The sequence below is a fragment of the Podarcis melisellensis genome (genome assembly GCF_964234715.1).
Source record: "Podarcis melisellensis genome assembly, chromosome: 16".
Lineage (NCBI taxonomy): Eukaryota > Metazoa > Chordata > Lepidosauria > Squamata > Lacertidae > Podarcis > Podarcis melisellensis.
The window spans coordinates 12,060,053-12,082,242 of NC_138533.1; the positions used below are offsets into that span (position 1 = coordinate 12,060,053).

The 22,190-nt window shown below is 50.5% G+C and overlaps 2 protein-coding genes across 2 annotated transcripts; one reads left to right on the forward strand and one right to left on the reverse strand.

The window, feature by feature from the left end:
- Positions 1 to 280: 280 nt before the first annotated feature.
- Positions 281 to 11,001, reverse strand: GPR137 (G protein-coupled receptor 137). Its single transcript, XM_081891768.1, has 7 exons — positions 9,474 to 11,001; positions 7,306 to 7,355; positions 6,837 to 7,062; positions 4,990 to 5,139; positions 4,490 to 4,618; positions 3,402 to 3,496; positions 281 to 1,012 (listed from the first exon to the last, which is right to left on the reverse strand). Exons 1-7 carry the CDS (start codon positions 9,837 to 9,839, stop codon positions 847 to 849), a joined length of 1,182 nt encoding a protein of 393 aa, XP_081747894.1. The 5' UTR covers positions 9,840 to 11,001; the 3' UTR covers positions 281 to 846.
- Positions 11,002 to 12,159: 1,158 nt separating this feature from the next.
- BAD (BCL2 associated agonist of cell death) lies at positions 12,160 to 22,119 on the forward strand. The gene is made up of 4 exons (XM_081892056.1): positions 12,160 to 12,415; positions 16,869 to 17,084; positions 20,273 to 20,442; positions 21,530 to 22,119. Exons 2-4 carry the CDS (start codon positions 16,943 to 16,945, stop codon positions 21,653 to 21,655), a joined length of 438 nt encoding a protein of 145 aa, XP_081748182.1. The 5' UTR covers positions 12,160 to 12,415; positions 16,869 to 16,942; the 3' UTR covers positions 21,656 to 22,119.
- Positions 22,120 to 22,190: the final 71 nt, after the last annotated feature.

Genomic DNA, 22,190 nt, shown 5'->3' on the forward strand with positions numbered 1-22,190 from the left:
TTCTTTCTGCAAACCACTCTGAGGTTTTGTTACAATCAAATAGTATATCAATGTTGTGAAATAAACGGATTCACCTGTTCCGTGGTACTTATTTTGCTATGTTTTTATGCGTAAGAATGCTTGAAAACTGTAATTTTGTTCAAAGGAATGGGGAAAATGTAGCCCTCATGACGAGGCTCCGATACCCATTAATCCCCAACCAGCACGGCCAGTAACATTTGGAAAGCCAGAGGCTACCCCATTTCCGCCGCAGCACAACTACAGAAAACCACACGCAATGTCGCTAACACAAAGTGGACTTTATTGTTAAGTTGGGGGTGGGGGGGCAATGGAATAGCACCAAAACTGCAGCATGTCTAGCAAATAACAAAAGGCTACTCCAAAACACTGCCGCTACCAGCTCATGGGAAGAGGGGGGAAAGGAAGAACCCCCCCTGCCCTGTAGACACATTTGACCAGAATTCATTAAAACAATGACATCACAGATAAAACTGAGCCCGCCCCTGTCCTCAATCCGAGTCGATTAAAGTGCCAAGAGTTTTCCGTATACTATTGGTTAAGTACCCGGGGTGGGGGTGAGGGGGGCAGAAAGGGAGGGCTGGGGAAGGAGGGGGAGAGCTTAAGCATCAAGACCAAGATGCCAGCAACAAGCCAACCCAGCCCCCTCCCCCAAAATGGCTAAAAGAAATAAAGCTGGGTTTTCCTACGGTTTGGGGAATGGGGTGATGGTGTTTATAATACCGTGTGTGCACATCCCTGCTCCTTCATAGAAACCTGTCCTACATCAGTAGTGATTCCTGGGTCTTCGCATCGGTGCCCCACAAACCCACCCCCACCCCACTCCCCTCAGTTCTGCGGGGTGGAATAGAGGCTGTGGTGGTGGCTGCCGGACACTGTGGCCTGCGAGAACAAAAGGGGGGCCGTGGGAGGGGGCCCCCCAAACCAGTCCTGCTCCCCGCTGCGGTTGATCGAGCCGTACCAGCTCCCGACGCTGCCCAGGCGTCCTGTCAGGCTGGAAGGAAGTGGGTGGGGTGGGAAAGAAGAGGCAATTTGGGTGGGGGGGGGGAGGCATGTGAGTGTTAGGAAGCAAAAGGAAAGAAAGGAATTAGACCAGTGGATTCTAACCCGTTGCCCCCTTGTTCCCATACCACCCCCCTGCTCTGTAAAAAGCGTAGCTCAGAACAGTAGTTTGTACAACCCACTCAGGAAGATATAAGACGATAAAATTCAAGACGGTCGCTATTAATGGCAAATTTATTCAAAATCCAATTAAAACTACTTAAGTTAAATTATGGATGAAAATAATAATAATAATAAAATATTAAAATACCATAATGCATCAAACATTAAAAGCTTCCCTAAACAGGGCTGCCTTCAGATGTCTTCTAAAAGTCTGGTAGTTGTTGTTCTCTTTGACATCTGGTGGGAGGGCCTTCCACAGGGCGGGTGCCACTACCGAGAAGGCCCTCTGCCTGGTTCCCTGTAACTTGGCTTCTCGCAGTGAGGGAGAATGATCCAGTGGTACCAGCTTTTCAGAGTCTGAAATCATTTACCCCTCATCCCCCCCAGCCTAGGGGTGGCACAACCCACTTTGGGAGACCCTGAATTAGGTAAGAGATGGGGCTCAGTGGTGCTGAAGCACTCGGGAACATAGACAACTTTTCTATTCCACCAGGCCTAGGCAGGCAACTTAGGAATATATCCTTCCACAATGGTTAATTGACGTTTAACCTTTCTGTATGTTTTTATTGTATGGCTTTAAGTTTTATTGCTGTAAGCTGCTTTTATATACATTTTATGACACAGCAGCATAGCAATGCTTTTGTAAGTAAAACGACTGTTGGTATGCTGTGCCAACTTCATTGATGGAGCTTTTAAAACTTCCAGGCATGGAAACGATTTCCGTTCCACCTCCGAGGCAGGGTGGGGGGGGCGGGGGGGTTGGGAGCCAGTGCAAGGACGGCAGTGGGGCTGTCAGTCAGGGACCGCACACCCACCCCGGTCTAGTTCTAATGGGTCAGGGATGGGAATCTGGGGCCCCAGGAGGACTCCGACCTGGGGCAAGGTCCCAGGGGTTTGGGAGGTGGAGATCCAGGGGAAGGGCCAACAGGAAAGCGGTTCCCCCTCTGCCACCCCCAGGACGTAAGACACCCCAAGTGCACAGGCCATTGAACTGACTCCTCTTGGGTCAGAGACTAGATGGATGAGGAAGACTGGTGGGCATTCACAGCCCAAGAGCCCCCTCCAGGGAGGACGTAGAAGACTTAGACTCCAGATTGTGGTGGTGGGACACCGGGGAGCAGTCTGGGGAAGGGACGAACTGGGAGGTGCTAGAAGCAGGGGGCTTGAGGGGGTCAGGAGAAGAAGGGCCTTCCAGGACAGGGTTGGAGGCTGGGAGTCGGAGTGTGAGTGCAGACTCAGACAGAGAGGAGTTGGAAGCTGCCCCTGCTGTCCAGCAGCAGGGCAGGCCCAGTCCTGCTGACTCTCCTCCCCTGCTAACACCCAGATTGAAGAGCGTCCCTTACATTGCTGGGCAATGAGCCAGAAGAGGATCCCACCCCTCAACGCAGCTTTTGTCTGCTTCGGACGGATCCAGAGTGAGAGGCTAGAGGGGAAGGGCAGGTCCAGCGGTCAGTTTCAGCAACATCTCCAGCTGGATTAAGACACAGCCAGCTGTGTTGTTACGTTTCTGAGCACAATTCAAAGTGTTGGTGTTGACCTTTAAAGCCCTAAATGGCCTTGGCCCAGTATACCTGAAGGAGTGTCTCCACCCCCATCATTCTGCCTGGACACTGAGGTCCAGCACCGAGAGCCTTCTGGTGGTTCCCTCACTGTGAGAAGCAAAGCTACAGGGAACCAGACAGAGGGCCTTTTCGGTAGTGGCGCCCGCCCTGTGGAACGCCCTCCCACCAGATGTCAAAGAAATAAACAACTACCTGACATTTAGAAGACATCTGAAGGCAGCCCTGTTCAGGGAAGTTTTTAATGTGTGACATTTTAATGTATTTTTAATGTTTGTTGGAAGCCGCCCAGTGTGGCTGGGGAAGCCCAGTCAGATGGGCGGGGTACAAATAATTATTATTATTATTATTATTATTATTTGAATAAAAGCTAATGGCATTTCTTGTCTCGTATTCTTTCCTGCCCTGTGGATGACCTGGGCTCGTCTGACAGCTCCTTGACACCTTGTGAGTGAACATCCTCCGTGGGAGAGCATCTGTTTGGCATGCAGAAGGTCCCAGGTGGGTCTGGGAATGTCCCCTCTGGGAAACCCCGGAGAGCCGCTGCCAGTCATTGCAGACAATACTAACCATCGGCTTGACTCCGTATAAAGGCAGCTCCCTATGCTCCTGAATCAGGAGGCTGGGACAAGTGCAGCCTCGGGGAAGATGAGAAATTACCTGCTCGTTAGTCCTTCACTTTCACGCTGCCCGGGGTGGTCGAAGAAGTAGGATCGGGAGACCCCCAGCTGCCGGTTGAAGACACGGCTGGCGCTCTGTGGGGAGGAAGGCACCATTACTGGGGACGCTGCTCCTGCAATCAGCCTTTCCCTGCAGGACGGCAAGGTAAGGCCACGTCCAGTGCCCCCCGTCTTTTAAGCAGGAGGCCTTGCCAGTGGATTGTACCCAAGGGATCCAAGCTCTTAGCCTTGGGAGACGCCACTGGAGGAGAACGCAGCGCCCACAGAAATAGCTGCACCCGGAACACTGCGGGGCTCCATCCTTCTTGGTGGTGCCCCAGAGCTACGAAGCTCCCTTCCAAAAGACCTTCACCAGCTGTCCTCATTCTGGTGCCCTGCAAATGTTGCCGAACTGTCTCCCTCCGGAGGTTATGGACTCTCCTTCCTTGGAGGTTTCTCAGCAGAGGTTGGATGGCCATTTGTCATGGATGCTTTAACTGAGAGTCCTGCATTGCAGGGGGCTGGACCCTACAGTTCTATGATTCTATGACTTTCAATGTATCCCAGGCAGCATGGCCCACGGGCAGGGATGTTGGGAACTATAGTCCCACCTGTGCCTGGGGGCGGGGGGTGGGATGACGACATGAAACTGGCTCAGGCTGATTTCATTTTTGCTGAGTATCATTTTTGCTGCTGCCTTCAGCTAGATAGGAAGTGGTCTGGCTCAGAGCTGCTGAAGTGCCTGCTGTATCTATGGTTACCTTTCTGCCATCTTTTTTTTTTGAAATTGTCGCTTGGGGAAGGCACGCCTTTAAAAAGCAGTTTAAAAATACTAGAATTCCTTCTGCTTTACAATATAAAGACAAGGACCAGAATTTGCTGCGGCGCTTTTCTTTTCGCCTCTGCCTGTGGCCCTCGGAAGGCTGCCCAGAAGGGAATGTGGCCCTTGAAAAACGCCCCCCATCCCTGCTGCACTGAGTGATGCTCTCATCATGGCAACAGCCCCCTGCCTCCCCCTACGCTTCGGGCCTCTCCTTCCACTGCCTTTTTGCTGTTCTGCTCCTCTCCCAACCAACCGCTTCAACTCACCATATCCTGAGCTGGCCGGTGCACCCGGAAGAAGCCGACTAGCAGAGACGTGGGCAGCAGCTCCCAGATGAAGAGAATGAGGCCGAAGATGACGTAACCTTGGTCTCCCAGGTCCGTGATCAGGTCTGCCTGGAAGGGGAGGGAGAAGGGAGACACTTGAGCAGCTGGTCTCCACTGGGGTGGAAGACAGAGAGCCCAATGGTTGGTGCAGCTGGAGCCAGTGACAGGCAGAGCTTCCCCCTGATTGGCTGTAAGTTAGATGACAGGGAGGTAGGGGCTGGACAAAGGCAGGGTGAGGCAGCAAGCCACCTCCCACTTACCTGGGAGTAAGCCCCACTTCCGAGCAGACACAGTTAGGTCTGCGCTAGAATGGCTGCATCTAACACAGAGTAGACCTGCAGAATTTAACGGAGCCCAGTCATTTGTTCCGTTGCAGCTGGTCTACTCCCGAGTAGGAAGGGCGGCCCTTAAGGAATCCGAACCTAGCCCGCCCTGCTCACCTGGTCGGATACGTTGTACCAGTCGTAATCAAAGGAGTCGAGGCGGGTGCGGGAAGACAGAGCCAGGGCCGCCAGGTTGTAGCAAGCTCGGCTGGCGTAGAGCAGGACGATGATGCCACCCATGGCGGCCGTTTGGCACAGCGAGGTGCCCTGTCACAGAAAAGGGGCAGACAGGAAAGAGAGACCGGTCAGTGGGTCTCAGCAAGCTCAAATCAAGAGAGCCTTGCAGTGCCTTGAAGCTGTGGGACCCCGGTGACCCACCAGGTATTTATCGGACCAAAATTCCTATCGTCCCTGACTGCTCAACAGGCAGCTGGTAGCTGATGGGAGCTTGAGTCCAGCTGGATACCACTGAATTACTGCTCCCATTATCCCTGACCACAGGTGAGCGAGGCCTTCGTGGATATTGCAGCTGCGATCCACTCCCATGATGACAGCTCCGCAGCTATCAGGGAGAAGGAGGGTCTCGGGGAAGAAGAGGAAGAGGGAAACATTGCCTTGAAAAGGACCTATCCTTTGGGAGACGAACACCTATCCTCTTTTGCTGAGGGTACTTCGCTGGTGAGCGGGGGCATTCGAACATTACAAATATCAATAGCAAGGGGTTTGATGGGCATGCAGATCCCAGGGCAGACAGGCTGCCCGGCACAAAGGTTGCGGATGTTGCCCACCACCCAGATAACCTGAGGAGTCGTCAGTGGCTTTGGAGTGTACTGCCACCGACACTATGGGGGAAATGTAACCGCGAGGTCCTGGAAACCAAATTTAGGTTGAACCCTGCCGTGTGGGAATCCCTTGCAGTCCAGCGCAGTGCCTGGAGTCAGGTTATGCATCTGTAGCAGTGAGCAGAGGTGGAATGACCGCCGGGAGGAGAGCAGAGAGAAGAAACGCCATGGTGCATCTGCAGCAGCACAACCGGACCCCTTCATCTGCCCCAGCTGCAACAAAACATGTCTCTCCCCTATCTATCTCTACAGCTATAACCTTCCAGAAGTTTGACTTCACCTCCCAAAGGCACACTCCTCCATGTTCTCCCGAGACAGAAGGATGCCAGCAATAATGTAATAATAATAATAATAATTTTTTATTTATACTCCGCCCTTCCCGGTTCAGAAAACCGGGCTCAGGGCGGCTAACAAGAAATTTAAAACACTTAATTGTAAAAGCAGCATAAAATGCAGTATAAAAACATGAATAACAATAAAATTCAAAATTCAGAAATCAATTTGGGGGAAATCCATCTAATAAGCATTAGATAGTCACCAGGGCTAGCTGGCTGAATTAGTCCTACTTGGGCCAGCGAGGAGGCCAGGGGAAAATTAGCTGTGGGGTCTCAGAGCAGGTAATCTTCATAAAAGAGGAGGGGGAGGGAAGAGAAGGGAAATAAAAGATCAGGCTGAATTCAAATTAAAGGCCAGGCGGAATAGCTCTGTCTTACAGGCCCGAAGGAAGGAGGTTAAATCCTGATGGGCCCTGGTCTCATGGGACAGAGCATTCCACCAGGTCGGAGCCATCACTGAAAAGGCCCTGGCCCTGGTGGAAGATAGTCTGACTTCTGGGACCTTTAAACTATGGTTATTTATGGACCTTAAGGTCCTCTGCAAAGCAGACCAGGAGAGGTGGTCCCATAAATACTAAAAGCCAGGACCTCCAAGGCAGCTTTCTCCGACATGCTACCAGTTCCAGGGCCAGCTCAGCAGGTGAAACGCTGCACTCTCGGTGCATGGATGAGATGCCACTGAAGCAACGTCAAACCCCTGCTCCCAACCCTACTGTTGAATAGCACAGGGAAAAGAAGACTCAGCAGGCCCCAGCTCCCCGCCCCGTGCCCCCTGGCAAATGCTCACCTTGGCTTCCAGGTAGATGCGGGTGGAAGGAGAACCCCGGGCGACGAGGCAGAGGCAGAGGGCCAGAGAGACGGCCCCCAGCACAAACAGCGAGTCGCTGATGAGGACGCGTGCCAGGACCACGGCCCAGGGCTCGGCGCGGCGCCCCCGCACCAGCACGGCGCACACCACGTTCACTGCCAGGAAGAGGAGGCTGGCGCCCAGGCACGCCCCTCGCACTGCCAACCTGGGGGAGAGAAAGCGGGGAGGCAGAGTTAGTGCGGCTGCTGGCCGCCGGGGCAAGGCTCTGCCTTCATTGTCAGAGGCATACTGCCCAAAAATGCCAGGGAGAGAGCTAGTGTGCTCAGGTCTCGCTTGCAGGTTCCCCACAATGCTTTATCTTTTTTCTCCCGACACTTGAGAAGGATATATGGCAAGGCGCAAGAATGCAAGGTGTTATGATGTTACACACAAATACACATCTACTCACAGGCCTTTGGTCAGTTCAGGGCGGTATTTTGCTTTGGCCTTGAAAACCACCTGGAGGGGAAGGGAAGAAAGGGGCAGGTATTAGCAATTACAGAAAACAAGCAGGACCTGCAACAAACAACCATAGCAGAACTTTGCCTGCTAACAAGATAGTCTGGTAGGAGAGCTGAAAAGAATGCCAATATATTTCACATCTGGTACCCCATGTGCCCCTTGGTTTCTGATGGCACATGGGTAGATGAGGCTAAAAAGCCCCAGACAAAAATGTTCACGGCCCTCTAGTGGCTAAGGTGGCTCATTTACCAGAAGTCATGGATTTAGCATTAACTCCAGAAGTGTATTCACGATTCTGTCCAAACTAAGCCTGGTGTATATTTTGATCTTGTGCTCTGAACAGAATGCAGAAGGCCACCTAATGACTTCACGAGCCAGTATGAGATTCGAATCCAGAGCTTTCTGGCTCACAGCTTAGCCTCTTAGCCGCAACATTGTTCTCAGGTTTCTTTGCTTTCATTTCACATTTTCCCATTTATATCCCACCTGTTCCTGCTCAAGAAACATTTCATCCTCACAAAAACAGGTAGGGAAGAAGAGACCAAGCGAGCTGCAGGGCTGCACAAGGATTTGACCCCAAGTCTCTCAGGTCCTAGCCCCATCCTCTAACCACTACACCGCCCTGAAAAGGCAGCAACTAGATTTGTGCAGCAAGTCGAAATTTCAAACCCCACAAAGTTGGTGGGCATTCCCATTCAAATGGTATGTGTGCACTGCGTCATGTGATCAGTTATGCAGGGCGGGGCTTACTTGGGCCCCCACAATATTTTATTCAAATTGGCACCCCTGTGTGGCACCATCGCGAACAGTGATGTAAGTAATGGTACAGAGCCTTCTTGGTGGTGGTGCCAAGGCTTTTGGGTCCTCTTTCCTCTTCATGAAAATTCACCTGGTTGCCTCCCTGTTCTATGTGCTTTGTGAATAAGTGCTTCCTTTAAAAAACAGTAACTGGGGCAGAGGTCAGTGGGGAAGAGCCATAACTCAGTGGCAGCAGAGGATCTGCTTTGCATGCAGAATCTCTCAGTTCAATCCCCAGTCTGAAACCCAGGAGAGTTGCTGCCAGTCCGTGCAGACACTGCTGAACTAGATGGACCCTCTGCTCTGTTTAAGACAGCTTCCTCTGGTTTATCCTGAATCTCCCAGCATTCAGCTTCATTAGATGATTCTAGTATGATGAGGGGCAGGGAGAAAGCTTCCCTTTCTCTACACCGTACATAAATTTATACATGTCTATCATCACCCCCCACACTACTTGCCCCCCTCCAAAAAAAGCCCAAATTGCTGCAACATTTCCTCATTGTTGTTCCAGCCCCCTGATCATTTTGATTGCCCTTTTCTGCAAAGGAATGGTGCTGTTGATCCTGAAACTAATTAGTTAAGAGCCATTTCATGACTAGTAGCCATGAGATTGTGAGGACAGACAAACAGGGCAGAATGACTAGTTGAGAATCCAAGGCAGCAAGTGTGCAAGGGTTGAGGCCAGAGGGAGGAGACCTGTGGCCCTCCAGGTATTGGCAGACTCCAGCACCCATCTGCACAGGCCAGCATAGACGATGGTCAGGGATGATGGGAGTTGTAGCTCACCATCATCAGCAGGGCTGCAGGTTCCCCATCGCTGGACTGCAAGCAATATAAAGAGCCCATATTGGGGGGAAGAACCAGGTTGAGAACCACGTTCCTTGGGGCGGAAGCTTCTAGAGCCGGGCAGGACACATGCAAGTGGTGGGCAGGGCCAGAGGTAAAGGTGGGCAGAACCATGGAAGTGACTTTGTACAAGAGGCCACATTCCAGCCATGAGAAGAAGAAGGAGGAGGAGGAGGAGGAGGAGGAGGAGGTTTCTACATCCTCACCCCACACAGTTCTCCATCCTTTTTCTAGGCAAGCAAGAGGCATTAGAACAGTTCAAGGGGGTGTGTGGAAAGTCTAAAAAGAGTTCCTGAGGGCCAGGTGCAGAGGCCTGAAGGGCCACCATTTCGCCCTGGCGACCAGAGTTCACCCACCCTCAAGGCCCCTTGGGATGTTCCCATCCACAAAACTGGCCAAGCATTCCAAGCAGCCATCTTTTACCCACAAGCCACCTGGGCAAGCAAGCAAACACCCCCTTAGAAGAGTTACCTGGGCAAAATACAAGTTCATGAGGGTCAAGGTGAAGAACTGCAGGCAGACGGGGCAGCAGTAGAGGAGCCAGAAGAAGAAAGGGCTCAGGTGGTTGGCTTTGAGGGTGTTCTTGAAGTAGAAGGAGAAGAGCGTGGTGCGCAGCGCAGCCCAGAAGAGGCAGAGGAAGAGGAAGACAGTCTGGTAGCTGAACTTCTTGTGGCGATAGAAGAGGACCAGCCAGAGCTGGGCGTAGACCGAAAGGAAAAGCAAGGCATAGAGGCCCGTGTACAGAGCCGTCAGCCCAACCTTGACGGCCGGCGGGAAGGCCGGGGTGAGGCGCGAAGCTGGCACAATCGAGCTGAGGTTGCCAAAGGTCTTTTCCATCTTGAATCCTGGCGAGATGGGCCCCAGTCCGGTTAGCAAGGCGTCATTTCCAGGGGGCAAGCCTCGAGGCAACCAGACCACTTTCTTAAAACGGAGGAGCTGCCCCCGGGTCCGGTAGTTGGTTACATCCTTCAGGGCTGCTGTGGGAGGCCAGCCCCTCAAGCAGATTGAATCAAGGGATTTTTGCGAGTTCCATGGGAAGCGTGGAAGGGATTGGAAGCAGGAGAGAGAAGGGGGGAAACGACAGCTGGCCCACCCACCCTTCTTTGCTAAGAAGGCATGGAGGTGAGAACCAAATCCAATTCTTGCTGTGAATAAAAACAAACGGAAGACTTCTCCTATGCCTGGAAATGTGCTGGGTTACTCCAAGGTCCTTATCCTGTCAAATGTTCTGTAGGAATAACAAGACACCTCCCGAGGGGCTGCCCCCTCCCCTACCTAGGGCTCTTGCATCCCACCCCAGGATCAGGTGGTGAAAGGTGCCTGGGTGCACCTGTCGCTCGGCAGGTCCTGAAGCGCTTCCTCAACCACCCACTTTTCAGGGCCACACCTGTTCAAAGTGCTCGGACACCAGGGTCCCTTAGTCCTTCGATGCCTGGATCCCTTGATTGCCTCCTTCTCTGGAAATCCTGGTCACTTGGCTCCGTCCTCGGAGAGCTGGACCCGTTTTGTTTTCCTATCCCGGAAGCTCAGGTGCCCTTCGCTCCAAATTTCCAGGTTACCTAGAATTCTTCTTTCTGTTTTCTCCGCGGTATCGGACACCTGGGTCCCTCGGCTTCTTCGCCTTCTCCAGTTTCAGGCGCCGGTTGCCTGCGTCCCTTAACCCTTTTCTTTCCAGGCGCCGGGGTCTCTTGATCTCCTCGCTTCAGACCCTCGGATACCTGGGTCCCTTTTGTTTCCCTGACTAAACCTCAATATACCTGGTTCCTTTAAGCCTCCCCCCAGATGGTCGGATGCCTGGGTCCCTTGGCTCCTTCCGGATTCTCGAACAATAAGCAGCTCTTCCTTTCCTTTTGCTGCCTTCTCCCCAAAAAATTGGGAGGGGGGAAAGAGGAGACAGAGAGAGAGAGAGAGAGAGACGGTTCCCAGGCCTAAAGCAGCCCCAGCTGCGTTCCTTCCTGGTAGCTTCGAGCTGCGCAAACTGAGTAAGGCCCGCCCCCTCCCTCTCACCGGCTTAGCGTGTCGAAACCTGCGCCCGCTCTAGCAACCTAGTCTCCTTTTACGCAAAGAACGGAAGCGGCTTCGTGAATGGGACAGGCGGCAGAAAGTCACCTGGCTAGAGCGTCTCCGCTCCTTCCGGTCGCCATCTTAAGTGTGGGCGAGTGAAGCTTACCTCCTCCCTTACTATTGTACGGACCCCGAGATTTCTATGCGTTTTCAGGAAATGCTCCCCCCTAACTATTCCCTTCCAGTTCTGTCCTAGTGCCCGGTAAAGGCATCTCCTGCCCATATTCTCCCAATAAATCTGCAGGGGCTATGAAACCCCCAACTGCTCCAGTATGTTCCAATGTTAAGTCCCTATTGATGATAATATGGGATTGTCCTTGCCTATATATCAAAGGAACCCCTAATGTCAGACTAGCAGCAAAAGTGCTAGCCATGTCTACTCAGAAGTAAGTCCTACTGAATTCCCAGGTAAGTGAGGAGAGCGCTGCAATCTTCCTTGCTTACGTTTGGGTAAGCGTCATTGAACTCAATGAGTCTTGCATCTGAATAAAGGATTGCACGGTGAAAGGCAATAATTGTAATAACTTTTAAATGAAAAATAAAGATGGCCAAAGCTGAGAGGCAGTGACGGGCCCAAGGTCACCCACTGAGCTTCAGGGCTGAGCAGGAATTTGAACTCTAGACTCCCAGGCACTAGTCCAAGGTTCTTGCCACTGTATCTGTACTGTATCTGTACCATCCTGGGACTAAAGGTTGACACACTGGCTATGCGCTTATTTTGCATTGCACTACTGCAGTTTTGTATTATATCTTGTGTTATTGCAACCAGCCATATATCAAAGGGCGGGCTTCAAGCCTTCCGAAGAAATAAACAGATAAACTGGGTGACATCCTTTCACTGTGAAATATGCGAGCTGTGCCATTGATCTGTGTGTTGCGCCACTGAATATCCGGTATGCAGAATTGAGTTGTGAATTATGATGGTCATTTATTTACGGCTATATACCGCTAAATAAATAATCTGGAGATTAGCTCCATTGAGAGTGATATTTGCATAGTTTATTTGAATTGCATTGAATGTAAACTCACAGTGCCATTTAGCCCTACGCAAAAAGAATACTTCCATCCTTTCTCCCTTTTCCTGCAGGTACTTCTGCGATTTGCATAAGCATTTTTGAGAATTCACCTTATCAAATGAGCGTGGAAAGAGGAGGGAGGGGGGAAGGAAAGAGGGTGGGCGGAGCCGAAGGTAGCAGGAGGAGGTGCGTTCTTATCCCTCCCTCCCACCGTGACGTTGGCGACCTTGATTGGGCACGGAAGCTGGCAGTTCTTCATCGCCCCGGCGACTGTGGCTGGATCTCTGCTGGCTGTAAACAGGAGGAAGAAAGAAAAGAGTGACCCTAATTCTGGTAATTGAGGGCGCGGGTGAGAGAGGGGTGAATGGGTTGGGTAGAAGAAGAGGAGGAGGAAGAGAGAGATGGTGATCCGAGATTTTGAAGGGAAGAGGAGTTGAAAATCCAAGATCAGGAGAGGGGAGGGAGAATTGACCTGCATAGGAGGAAGCGACCCTAAAATTTGGAAGTGAGGGGCGGAATAAAGGAGTGAAAAACCACCCGTGGGGCTTCCCCAATTCAGGGGATTGAGGAAGCAAGAGAGTGCAAAAATGGTACTATCAGGAGTCGGGAGAGGGAGAAGGAATCATTAGAAGGGGAAGGGGCTTTGAAACAAATCATGGGTTTGCATTCCTCTGCCCTGCCTTCCCCTTCTTCCTTGTGTGTCACAGGCTTTTTTTTTAACTATAAGCCTGAGGGCAGGGAGGGACTGTCTTATTACTGTTGTTTTTTTAAAAAACCAAGCTGCTTTGGGAGTCTTTCTGACTGAAGGGTTAGTTGAAAATGCTTTCAATTTAAAAAAATATCTAAAACCCACATTGCCGCAATACCTTTACTGGGCCAACCGCAAAAATGTTGCTCAAACATGCGCGCGCGCTTCTCAGTTCTCCAAAACTCTTCTTCAGGGTTGAATCGGTGAGTAAGAAATAAAACTCAAAAAGCTTGCATGCTGTTTTGTAACATTTTTGGTTGACTGAATAAAGGCGCTGCTCTAAGGTGGATTTTGATTTTTCTTCTTCTTCCGGGCTATCTTTTGCTTTTTAAAAAATAAATAGAATGAAGGGCAGGTCGCCAAAGGTGGGGGCTGTTAGAGGAGTGGAGAATAGCATTACCATCTTAAATACTCAGAATGAGGTTTGTAAAATGACATGTGGGGTGGAAAAAGCAGGTAGAGAGAAACTTTTCCTCCTCCTTATCTCGCAAATGTAGTGATGGCCACCAGCTTGAAGATGGATAGCTTTTCTTTCTGTCTCATAATTCTAGAACTCTGGGCCAGCCAATGAAACTGAAGGTTGGGAGATTGAGGACAGACAAAAACAAATACTTCAAACAGTGGGACATAGCTAAATTGTTGAATTTGCTCCCACAGGAGTTAATGATGGGGGTTGGACTAGATGACCCTTGTGGTCTCTTCCAGCACTATGATTCTCTGCAAGAAATATGCACATGGCTCTGTGTAAGGATGGCTGTAAAAGTGAATTAGACAAATTTGTGCAGGGTAAGTGGCTACTAGCTGCAATGTCTGTGTTCTCCCTCAGCTGTCTGAGACATTGTGCTGGGAATTGCCTGTTGTGCGGTGGGCTTCCTTCAGATCTCTGGTTGGCCGCTGTGAGAACTGAAAGCTAGACGAGATGGACCACTGGCTTGATCCAGCAGGCAGGCTCCACTTACACAGAATGCTAGATCCTGCGGTTTTGAAAATGTGATTGGCGGTAGACGTAGAGCAGAAGCAGGAAGAATTTCACAGGAAGCTTAACGGACATGCGGAACTCATTGTCACAAGATGCAATGATCATGGCCAAGTTAGCTTTAAAGGGGGATTAGACCAAGGAATGGGGGATAAAAGAGAGCTGCTGTGTTGGTTGTATGGATCCTCCATTTGGAATACAGGTTGGTGTGTGTATTTTTGGGAGGGGACTGTCATCATGCCTTGTTTGTGGGGGTTCCTGAGTCATCTGGAAAAGCGGGTGCTGGACTAGGCAAGCATTGGTTGGATGCAGTCATTATCCCTGTAAACTAGGGATGGGGAATTTTTGGCCCTGCAGATGTTGCTGGACTACAGCTCCCATCATCCCTGATCACTTGCCTGGCTGGCTGGCTGGGCTGAAGGAGTCCTGCAACATCTGGAGGATCACAGGTTCCCCATCCTTGCAGTAAACAAATGAGGACCAGGATTTCAGAAGGAGTGTCTCCACTCATGTATAACTGTCAAAGTCTCAAGATTTAGCATCTGAGTCTCTGGTGACTGGTTCATGAATGAGGCTGGCTGGTAGCAGGGAAGGTCTTTTCTGTGATGACCTGCACCTCTGGAATACGCTCCCCCCCCCAAAAAAAAATTACAGCCGCACCCTTTATTAACCTTCAGGGACGCCTTCAGACTTTTTTTTATTCCAGTTGGGTGGTTTTGCAGTGCTTTCTTTCAGCAACTTCTTCAGCTGCTATTAAACGGTTGTTCTTTAAGTCCCTGTTATCTGCCCCCACTGTCCTGCTTGTGGACTTCTGTCTGAGGCAGCTGATTAGGCACTGAGGCTCTTCTTAATATAAATAATAATATATATTATTACCATTTTTGAAACATTACACAAACCACACCCTGCACGTGGAGCCGGCATAACCAATCTGAAAAGCGTGGCAAATTCCCCTCCTAGTCCTCATGATCTTGAAAGGAAACATATGAGCAGAAACCGAGAGGCTATTTCCGTGTGTGTTTGTGGCTGAGTAAGATTTCCGGTCATCATCGTGTGGTTTTATAGCTCCATGCTCTTCCCCAGGAACAATGGGGAATATACAGAAGAGTGGGCTGGGGAGGATGTGAAAGGGAAGAAGGGGTTGGGGAAATGTTGGGAAGAATGATTCAGTATGTAGCGAAGTCCTGATTACAGGCTTCCCAGAGGCAAGCTGCCCAGAATGGCTGGGGCAACCCGGTCAGATGGGGGGCATATAAATACTGTAATAAAAGTGTTGTTGTTGTTGTTGTTTTGGTTGATCTCTGAGAGAACAGGATGCTGGACTAGATGGGTCTTTGGCCTGATACACCAGAATCTGCTTATTTTACTTACGTTGCTGTTACTTTTAACTGATCATGCCCTGCTGTTGTTGTTACCGTATTTTTTGCTCTATAAGACTCACTTTCCCACTCCTAAAAAGTAAGGGGAAATGTGTGTGCGTATTATAGAGCGAATGCAGGCTGCGCAGCTATCCCAGAAGCCCAGGGGCGCCGACTTATAAAAAATATTGGGGGGGGCGGGGGCCCATACCGACTTATAAAAAATATTGGGGGGGCCCAAGACCTCCAAACCGCTGCTGCTGGGGGAACGAAAGGGGCGAGCCCCGGGCTGCCCCGACCTTAAGTGAACCTGTGAGGGCCCGCCCTTTGCGGCAGCCAATTGGCTGCCGCCGTGGGCGGTGAATATTAATGAGCTAGGGGGAATCCCCGCTTCTCGCGGGGCTGGCGCCAGCCCCGCGAGATTGTTGATGGGTCGAGAGCCTGCAACCCCACCCCCTCTCTAGATCGGGAGTGGCTTTGTTTTAACTCATTACTGAATGTATTTTAAAAGGTAACTATCGTCAAACAAGGAAAATAAAAAATACCAACATAATTTTGTGATTTTACAAAGCATAATATAACTAATAATTTTCTTAAATTATTGGGGGGGCAGAGCCCCCCCAAACGAATTTTTGAGGGGGCTCGGGCCCCCTCAGGCCCCATGGAATCGGCGCCTATGCAGAAGCCAGAACAGCAAGAGGGATCGCTGCACAGCGATCCCTCTTGCTGTTCTGGCTTCTGAGATTCAGAATTTTTTTTTCTTGTTTTCCTCCTCCAAAAACTAGGTACGTCTTATGGTCTGGTGCATCTTATAGAGCGAAAAATACGATATGTTGTTTTAATAAGCTGCCATTGTAGCATATTGACTTATTTATAAACTGCATTGGGAGGATAATTTGCCTATGAAGACAGTTTTTAAAAATCCATTAAAAAATCTATCATTAAACTCTTAACAACAGCCCTGCAAGCTAGGCCTGTCTTCCCTGCTGCAGAATGAGGGTGGCAGTGGGTGGCTGAACCTAAGATAACCACTTGCTTTTCAGTGAGTTATCAACTTCCTGGTTCCCAGCTGAGTGCCTTAGTCATAGGAACATCTGAAGAAGCCTTACCCTGAGTCAGAACGCTGGGCCATCTATCTCAGAATTGTCTGCACCGGGGGGGAACCCATTGCCCTTTAGATGCTGCTGGACTCCAACTCCCATCAGCCCCAGCAGGAATGGGCGGTGGTGAGGGATGGTGGGAGTTGGAGTCCAGCAATATCCAGAGGGCAATGGGTTCCCGCTTCCTAGTCTATATTTACTGGCAGTCCGGATGGGAGTCCTCTCCCAATTCTAGCTGGAGATGCCAGGAATTGAACCTGGGACCTTCTGCATGGTATATAGGAAGCAGCCTGTCTAGTAAAGCAAGATTCTAGTCCTCATGGTTCTGTATGGAATTGGAAGCTGCCTTGCACTGCATCAGACCATTGGTCCATCTTGCTTAGTATCCTCCACGATTTCACACAGGGGGTGCCTCCCAGCCTCACCTGAAGATGCCAGGGATCAAATCTCAATATACCTGGTTCCCTTAGGCGTCTGCCCAGGTTGTCGGACACCTGGGTCCCTCGGCTCCTTCCGGACGCTCTGCCACTGAGCTACAGCCCTTCTCCTGGCTCTCAGAGGAATTGCCTTCATTCTGATCTCCGTGCTTCCTATCCCTCCACAGTTCTGCTGACGACAACCCTCACCCCCCTGGAGAACGGCACGTTGGGCGTTGGGGGCCATGCCAGCCCCCTGACAATGTTCCACATTGAGGATGATGACGAAGAGACATTCCCGCCGGGTGAGAAGGAACCGCAGGATCTCAAGCTGACCAGGAGGAGCGTCACAGGAGGGGACCAGGCCCCAGGAAGCCCAGGAAGTCCTTCTGCTGGGAATCCAGGTATTTAGGCTGGGGCAGAACAAGAGCATTTCCCTCTCCCTCTTCAGGGTTCCCAGTTGTTGCTGGAATGCGGTTCCTGTCAGCCCTGACCATTGTCTCAGCTGGCTGGGGATGATGGCAGCAACCAGCCACTGCATGGAAGTGGGGCAGTGAGTGACCTAGTAGGAGAGAAAGGGAATCTCCTGCACCCTTCAGGGGAAGGGAAGCCCCCACCCCGCTCTATACCTACCATAGAAATCTGTCAAGACCATTGCTACATCTCGCTCAGTAGACTTGTGTGGTGTAGTGGTTGGAGTGCAGGATTGGGACCCAGGAGACCAGGGTTCAAATCCTCACTTGGCCATGAAGCCCACTGGGTGACCTTGTCATCCGAACCTACCTCACAGGGTTGTTGTGCGGATTAATGGCGGCGGGGAGGGAGCCATTTTGAGCTCCTTGGAGGAAAAAGTGAATTATAAATAAACAAGTAAACAAATAATGAAGACACTGACAGGCAGTGGCTCTCCAGAGTTTCAGTCGGGTCTTGGCAGGGATTGAACCTTGGACTTTCTGCATGCAAAGCGGAGTCTCTAACGCTGAGCCGCGAACCTTTCCCAAGGAACCTTTTCCTCAAATGATGCTTTATTTGAGATCCCTGCATTGCAGGACTAGATGACCCTCAGGATACCTTCCAATTCTACGATTTTGTGTGAGCTTAGCGAAGCCTAACCTGGGAACCAAGAAGCTGCCTTAGTCAGACCATTGATCCATCTCGCTCAGTATTGCCTGCACGGACTGGCAGTGACTCTCCAGGGTTTCAGGCGGGGTGCTGTTCCCAGACCTACCTGCATGCAAGGCAGATGATCTCCTGCTGACCTGCAACCCTTCCCCCAAAAAGTTTTTATAAGACGATCCCTCTTCTGCCCGTCCACAGCACGCTAGTGATAATGTTTGCCAGCTAGTAACTTGCCTCGTTGGGACCCGTGTGGGGCTGTGGGTTAAACCACAGAGCCTAGGAATGCTGATCAAAAGGTCGGTGGTTCGAATCCCCGCGACGGGGTGAGCTCCCGTTGCTCGGTCCCAGCTCCTGCCCACCTAGCAGTTCGAAAGCACCTCAAAGTGCGAGTAGATAAATAGGGACCGCTCTCCAGCGGGAAGGTAAACGGTGTTTCTGTGCACTGCGCTGGTGCTGGCTCACCAGCTGCGGCTTAGTCACGCTGGCCACATGACCCAGAAGCTGTCTTCGGACAAGCGCTGGCTCCCGGCCTCTTGAGCGAGATGAGCGCGCAACCCCCGAGTTGGTCACGACTGGACCTGTTGGTCAGGGGTACCTTTACCTTTACCTTTGTAACTTGCCTCGTTGGTTAGCTCAGTGGTGCAGAGAACATCAAGGTTACAGGTTTGATCCCCATATGGGTGCATATTCCTGCATTGCAGAGAATTGGACTAGATGATTTGCATGTCCCTTCCGATTCTGTGAACTTTTGTGGGCTTCATCTCAGGACAAGACTGACTAAACCGATTCTAAGATATTGGCTCAATAACAGGGCCATGATTAGTCACGTTTCGTGCTGAGCTTTGGAAAGTGATGAAATCCTTAATTCGTTTCTACCGCTTCTGAGGTCAGCAGAGGCCACAGAGATTCTCTTGACTTCTTCTCGCGCCCAGAGGATGGATGGCGAAATCTGCCTTGCTTATGCTGTGAATAAAAAAAAAGTGAAGATAATAAATGTAATAAAACAAATTAGCTATAATGAAAGGAGTTGTGAGAAGAATATTAAAGGGGATCATTTATTTCAAGAAAGCCATGTTCTTCCATGAGAAATGTGCCAAGTAGAATTGATAGAATATCAGTGCGATCCCATACTTTTCTATTCGGAAGTACAGGCAATGACGATTGATGCAAGATTGTGTGCATGCATGGCACTGAACCCGGAAGTGACCCAAAAACTAAAATGACAGAACGGGGTGTGTGGAACGCTTTACATGGGCCCTATGGGTTGAGGGTGGGGGTCTCGGGACATAACCCCTGTGCAAAATGAGGATTGCAAGTTAAGCCCCACTGAGTTCAGTGTCACTTCTAGGTAAACTGGGAGTGCAGTCTAAGTTTGCAATTGTACTCCCACCACCTGGAGGGCCAAAGGTGCTCCAGTCCTGCTGTAAATGATAGATCAACTGAGATTTCTTCAGTCAGGTGACAGCTTTATTATCCAGCCTTTTTTTAGCAGCTCAAACCAATGTAGCATCCACATTATATTTTTGTTCTGAAAGACTGCCTCCTTCCTAACATACCCTCTTGGGTGTTACAATCAGCAGTGGGGGCCTCTTGTTGCTTCCCATCACCACAAACGCTTAGAGGAGAAGTCAGTTTCTGCCCTATGCTGAAGATGTAGCTTTTTGACAACCGAGATGTGTTTTGGGTTGCCTGTTCTTGCGACTGTGGGTTGTTTTAATATTGCATTGTATTTTAAATTGTTGCAAACCACCCCAAGACCTTAGTGTGCAGTTCAGGTAATTAAACTGAACTAATAATAATAGTGGCGCTGTGGGTTAAACCACAGAGCCTAGGACTTGCCGATCAGAAGGTTGGCGGTTCGAATCCCCGCGATGGGGTGAGCTCCTGTTGCTTGGTCCCTGCTCCTGCCAACCTAGCAGCTCGAAAGCACATCAACGTGCAAGTAGATAAATAGGTACCGCTCTGGCAGGAAGGTAAACGGCGTTTCCATGTGCTGCTCTGGTTCGCCAGAAGCGGCTTAGTCATGCTGGCCACATGACCCAGAAGCTGTATGCCGGCTCCCTCGGCCAGTAAAGCGAGATGAGCACCAGAACCCCAGAGTCGGCCACGACTGGATCTAATGGTCCCTTTACCTTTAATAGTAATAGTAAAACGCTGGAAGTTGGTGGACAGTGGCTAACAGTGGCTTTGCGGCAGAACAGGGCCTCAAGCAGGCCTCTCTGAGCCATGTCTATTCAATACACCACCTTAACCCTCTAGGTCAGGCAGAGAACCAATAGCCTCCCAAAATGCTGCTGTGACTCCAGTTCCCATCATTCCTGGGCACTTGCCATACTGGCTTGGGCCCCTGCAAGCTGGAGTTCAATAACATCAGAAAGGACTGGACCTTGGCCTGTTTTACAGTCTAGCAGTTTCTGTTGCCGTGTTGTGGCAAGTGTGGCATAACCTCCTTTCCTTCCTCCTCCTGTGCCAGAGCTCCGGCGTCGCATTGGATCCGACCCTCCCTTGCCAGACCCAGAGGCCCTGGATGAGGTGGGCACTTTCCGGGCACGCTCACGCTCTGCCCCTCCCATCCTGTGGGCAGCCCAGCGGTACGGGAGGGAGCTGCGCAGGATGAGCGACGAATTCCATGGCGAGCTGCAGGTGAGTCTTGCCTGCTTACAGAGAAGTCCGTCCTTCCGAAGGGAGAGGTGGGCTTTGTTGCCATGGGCAGCCTGCCTCTGAATGCCAGCTGCTGCCAATCACAAGCAGGGGGAATTGCTGTTGTGCCCAGTTCACATTTATGAGCTTCCCTCTGAGGCATCCGATTGACAACTGAGGATAACAAGGTCTTGGACTAAGTGTCCCTTAGGTGTCAAGTAGGTACAATGGTACCTCGCAAGACGAATGCCTCGCAAGACAAAAAACTCGCAAGACGAAAGTTTTTCATTTTTTGAGTTGCTTCACAAGACAAATTTCCCTATGGGCTTGCTTCTCAAGACGAAAACGTCTTGCAAGTTTGTTTCCTTTTTCTTAAAACCGTTAATACCCAGGGAATCCGTGCTTCGCAAGACGAAAAAACTCGCAGAACGGATTAATTTCGTCTTGCGAGGTACCACTGTAGAGATGTTTTTTTTCCCTCCCATTAGGCCATTAGTAGCCTAATCCTCCATGAATTTGTCTAATCTAATGATGATGTATTTCTTATACTGTGCCCACCTGACTGGGTTACCCCAGCCACTCCGGGCAGCTTCCAACAAAATATAAAAGGACAAAAAACAGCACACAGTTTCCCAAGACAGGGCTGCCTTCCGATGTCTACAGAAGGTCATAGAATCTGTTTGACATTTGATGGGAGGGTGGGTGCCACTACTGAGAAGGCCCTCTGCCTTGTTCCCTGTACCTTCGTTTCTGTGTGGGAACTGCCAGAAGGCCCTTGGAGCTGGACCTCAATGATGAGGGTGGAGATGCTCCTTCAGGTATACAGGGCCACAGCCATTTTAAAGTCATGTGCTTTGAGCAGAACTAACTAGATACAACCCAAAGAATCTGTGGTTCTCTGGACACTTTTGGACTCTAGGTCCTGTCAGCCTCACCTGGCTCTAGGCCAGTGGTCATGGATGATGGAATTTGTAGTCTAACAACACCAGGGGGTCCTTTCAGTTTCTCATCCTTGATGTACCAGCCTGCTGGATTGAAAGGTGCATGTCGGGAAGAGAGGGTGATGCCACGTTTTCCTTCTCTCTTGCAGAAGCTGCCGCGCCCCAAGAGTGCAGGGACAGCTACCCAAATGCGCCGGACGTTGGGCTGGAAGGAGGTTCTGCAGTCATGGTGGCGTCGGAATTCCCCAGGCAATGGTCCAAGAAGCCCCCCATGACTGTATCTTGCTGCTGTCCGTTACAATTTTTTTTTTTGAAGGAACAAATAAAGGGGGGTAAATCTGTAGGGTTAATGTGGCACATGGCTGGCATCCCCCCAAATCTGGGGGATGCTGTGATCATTCCTCTGCACCTCCACACCCACTCCCCTAGTTTTTTTTTTACTTAGGCCACTTTAGTATGACATGTTAAGAATTTAACCTGCTGCCCTATGCACGGATTCCCACCCCTTTCTCCCCTGCACCTCCCCTATAAGACCCCTAATTTTGAGGGGATCTTGCCCGGCCCTTTCTAGAGTGTACTTTTTGTATTTTAAAAGAAAAAAAAAAACACTGAACAAAACCACTGTATGCATTATTGAAACAAGACCCCCTGACATTCACCAACCCTGCCTAGAGAAATTTGTATGCCCTTTTATTATATGTTAATAAATGTTTATTAAATACTTTTCTGGCTTATAGCACGTCACTGCCTGTTCCTTCAATTCAAGCTCGCAGCGACAACCCCCAGACTGCCAGTCCGACTGCAGTGGGG